Source organism: Lolium rigidum, chromosome 5, assembly GCF_022539505.1.
Source record: "Lolium rigidum isolate FL_2022 chromosome 5, APGP_CSIRO_Lrig_0.1, whole genome shotgun sequence".
NCBI lineage: Eukaryota > Viridiplantae > Streptophyta > Magnoliopsida > Poales > Poaceae > Lolium > Lolium rigidum.
This window is the reverse complement of record NC_061512.1, coordinates 39,245,423-39,249,196: the sequence shown is the minus strand read 5'-3', so window position 1 is coordinate 39,249,196 and position 3,774 is coordinate 39,245,423. Positions and strand designations below refer to the sequence as shown.

Here is a 3,774-nt window from a genome sequence, read left to right as displayed (position 1 = left end):
TAATCATGAACCAGACAACCAAGTGTAAGCTATGCATTATCTGTGAACATTATAAAGATTTATAACTGGTCTTGGAAGATGGGTATGATCATAAATATCATTTTGGCTAAAGGAACTATGTTGAAACCAGTTCTAGGACTACACCTTTCGTGAAAAGTCATTAGAAGAAGTTTTCCGGATGGAAGAACTTTCTACGCGGAAGTGGTAGAGAATTCCATTACAAGCGTATCGCCAGAAGAATCTCTCGGAAAAAATTTGTAGGATTTATTTTATAGACGATGCTGCGGATCAAAGGGGTACCACGAAAATAAAGTGAGCGAAACTGCCACACAAAATGTCTACAATGATCTACGGGATTTGCTGATTCCAACGGTATAGGGTTTATCGAAATCCGATGGATAGAACTTAAGATATGAATTTTACAAAACCTAAGTGGTTAGAGTTTTAATGGTGTACGAAAAGTTATCCGAACAAGTTGCTCGGATGGAAAAACTTTCTACATGAAAGTTGTAGAGGATCTAATTACAAACTTAACGGAAGAACCACTAATCTAAACGAAGGTGTAGACCTAAGCAAATAAAATTACGAAGTTGTGGACGTTCCCCAAATAGCGTTGCGGATTGTTGCGTCGCGATTGTGCGCCGCGAATTGCATCGCGGGAGAAGCTGCCGCACTGCGCGTGGGGAGAAGAGAGAGCGCTGCGCGCCTGTGTGTTTTGGGGCTTCCCGAGGATCTCTTATATAGGCTGTCGGTTGGAGAAAATCTCTACTATATTAAATGGCTAGAGGTGGTGTCCCATGGTACGTCGTGTGCTACCCTCCCTCTGGAAACAAATCGCCCGCGTCCCCGTCCCCGTCCCCCACCTTCATCGTCCGGAAAAAAAACCGCAAACAGGAAAATACTAAACCGCTTCCCACGACTCCAGGCTGCCTCCCCAATTCGTCTCGCGACCAACCTCCACGCCGCCTCCGCGCATATCCGTGATGCGGCCCTCTTGTGCGATTCTTCCCTCCACCCCTCGTCGCTCCCCACAATCGAAACCATTCCTCGATCGAGAGAGCCGTGGCGGCGCGGGAGGTGCTAGACTGCTGGAGCACGGGGAAGGGGAGGGAAGGAGGCAGCAGCAGCAGATGCCGGTGCCGGGCAGCCAGAACGGGCGGCCGAGGCCGTCCAAGGCCGAGACCATCCATGGCCTCGTGCGCGCCGGCGACCTCGCGGGCGTCCAGCGGAAGCTGCGGGAGAACCCCGCCCTCCTCAACGACAAGAGACCACGGCATAACCCCAATCCACGGATGACCTGAATTGAATACACAAGAGTCAGACCTAAGAAACGAGATCGAACACATCGGAGACCTGAATTGAATCCACATCGGAGACCTGAATTGAATCCTCGCATGATCTGCTCGTTTTCTGCCAGCATTATAAGCCCGTTTTCTGACTCCATTGGTCGCTAACTTGATCTCTAAAGCAGGTTGCCATAACCTCGAGTCTGGGTGAGATCCGCCGGCCACAGCTGAGGACGCGTGAAGATAGAGGCGATGTGCTGCAGATTGGTGGCCACGTTCTGGAGCCGGAGGGGAACGGACACGCTCAGGCGACCGGGGGAAGAAGGCGGCGTCGGGGATGGGGCTTGCTGGCCCGGCGGCGCGGGCTGCCACTTGAGAGGAAGTCAGGAATTCATGAAGCTCCCCCTCTCCTATGATCCGCACCCGGCGCCCTACCCGTCGTTGTACGAGTTCAACCAGATGCTCTCGGTCCCCTCTGTCCACAGGGCTGGCGCCCCCGGTCCTCTGCTCCGCACCCAGATCGAACGCCACTCGGCCACACAACAAATTGCAGGTTGGTCGGATCTCTCCTACGGTTCAAGTTACAGACCTGTTTTTTTTCTTAGCTTGTGATTCAAATTCATGGATAACTGAAGGTGTTGTTGAGGTGCTGCAGTTGTGTTGTTAAACGTTTGTGAGTAAAACGCTCATAAGAAGACGTATGAATCGAAAACAGAACAGGAATTCGTCATAAATGTCATATGTTTAAGAATTTTTGCCCGACTAAGAATCCTTCCTAGAATGAAAAGAGGACATTGGTGCACTCAACAACAAACTGAGTAACTAGGAAAATAAGGATCTTGATGTCTCGATCCCAAGAACAATGACTGATAAAGTTCTTGATAGCAAGAAGAACATTGTGCAAGGTCCGATGATAAGGTACACTGAAATTAACTTCACCGTACTAACATGAGGATTTTGGACATTAGCAGCCATCAATGAATTTAATGATATTTGCCCAGCTATGAAATTTTTGTAGGAAGTAACATAAAGGGAGGCATACAGGAAGCATTTGCTATGGCGTAGGTAAAGCATATAAGGCTCAACACCTGTATCCCCCGTTTCTCTTTCTTCTTTTCTTGCAGTTGATTGATGGTGATGGCTTTACAGACTCTATATATCTGCTCCATGAATATTTATTGGCATTTCCTTAGTTCTTTGAGGAGCCATATTGTTATTAAGGTCTGAAACACCAATTGTATATTTATGGGCATTTACAAGGTCTTTAAATTCTTGACAGTCTACCAAAATTATATCTGCTTAAGGTGCTGACCGAATAACCTTTCCATCCTGACATTAACCAATAAATTCTTAATCCAACAGCTAAAGACTTGTGCGAAAATCTTTTATCTACTTCTATGGAACTGCAAATTGTTCATCCGGACTGAACCGAATCCAGTGGCAAAGATATACTGCAGAGCAGGTCTAATCAACGGAGACTACTTCCAGTTGATTGAGGAAAATGAGGTGGTCTTTTTCATTTGTCTTTGTTAGTAGTGAATTGAATATAAAGCTACACTTATATAAACTGAAATCCAATTCGTTTGTATTCTAACTTATCTCTACTATATTAAAAAAAATGGCTAGAGGTGGTGGGATGGTTGGTACGTCCGTAGCAATCCCGCCGTGTTATCTCCGGCCATCCAACTGCAGGCCGCGACCTGCAGTGACGTCGAGACCCTCCTCACGGCTGGGTATTCGTTCCATCCAACAGCTGTATAGGTTGCCACAATTGGTCGTTCGACTACAGCTTCATCGCACACTACCTCTCCTCCTCGAACCTTAATTGACTATGCTTTCTGCTCTTCCTCTTTTACAGGTAGTATTGATTCTGGTTCCAGTCAATTGCTTCAGGAGAACCTTGGAGTCGTGTGCGATATATTGGCTTCGGGAGTTCTTTAACTATCAATTTCCGATGGCTGTCAGCCAGATGAGTTCCCTTGTACTTCCAGACCTCATCTCTCTATTCTTAAGTACCCATGTCCTAATGTATGTGTACGCAGGTTTGCTTAGATTATTTATATATACGGATGGTGCCATGATACTGTTAGGTATGGATGTTGTTGTATGCGGCAGGTTACTGAGAGAAGGCCAACTGAGAGTGTGAAATAGATGTTTCCATGTTCATGTTCTTCCGCAGTTCATTTTTCTAACTTTTACATACTTTGCTGATACATTCAGTGAGTGAGATAGACGTGCTATTTATGTGTAAGAATGATGCCATGATTCATTTTGGTTGCTGTATGCGACAGGTTACCGAGAGGAAGCCATTTGTTTGTGCTAAAATACATATTTGGGTTGCAAATTTGTGTTAAAAATACATTATTTTCCATGTTTAGGAAATTTGAGTGAGACTCTTTGGAAATTTGAGCTTGCATTTACCGAGGTGCATCTGAGTAGGAGAATATTGCAATAAATTCACTTGCAGCTATGTCAATGACCTGTACAT

The 3,774-nt window shown here is 45.8% G+C and overlaps 1 protein-coding gene across 2 annotated transcripts; it reads left to right on the top strand.

The window, feature by feature from the left end:
- Nucleotides 1-1,212: 1,212 nt before the first annotated feature.
- Nucleotides 1,213-3,131, top strand: LOC124658307. 2 transcript variants are annotated; one of them, XM_047196671.1, is made up of 3 exons: nt 1,213-1,839; nt 2,649-2,792; nt 2,913-3,131. In XM_047196671.1, exons 1-3 carry the CDS (start codon nt 1,699-1,701, stop codon nt 3,045-3,047), a joined length of 420 nt encoding a protein of 139 aa, XP_047052627.1. In that variant the 5' UTR covers nt 1,213-1,698; the 3' UTR covers nt 3,048-3,131. The 2 variants fall into 2 exon arrangements, with proteins under 2 accessions (XP_047052627.1, XP_047052628.1); XM_047196672.1 differs by having other exon boundaries at nt 2,649-3,131.
- The last annotated feature ends 643 nt before the right edge of the window (nt 3,132-3,774 follow it).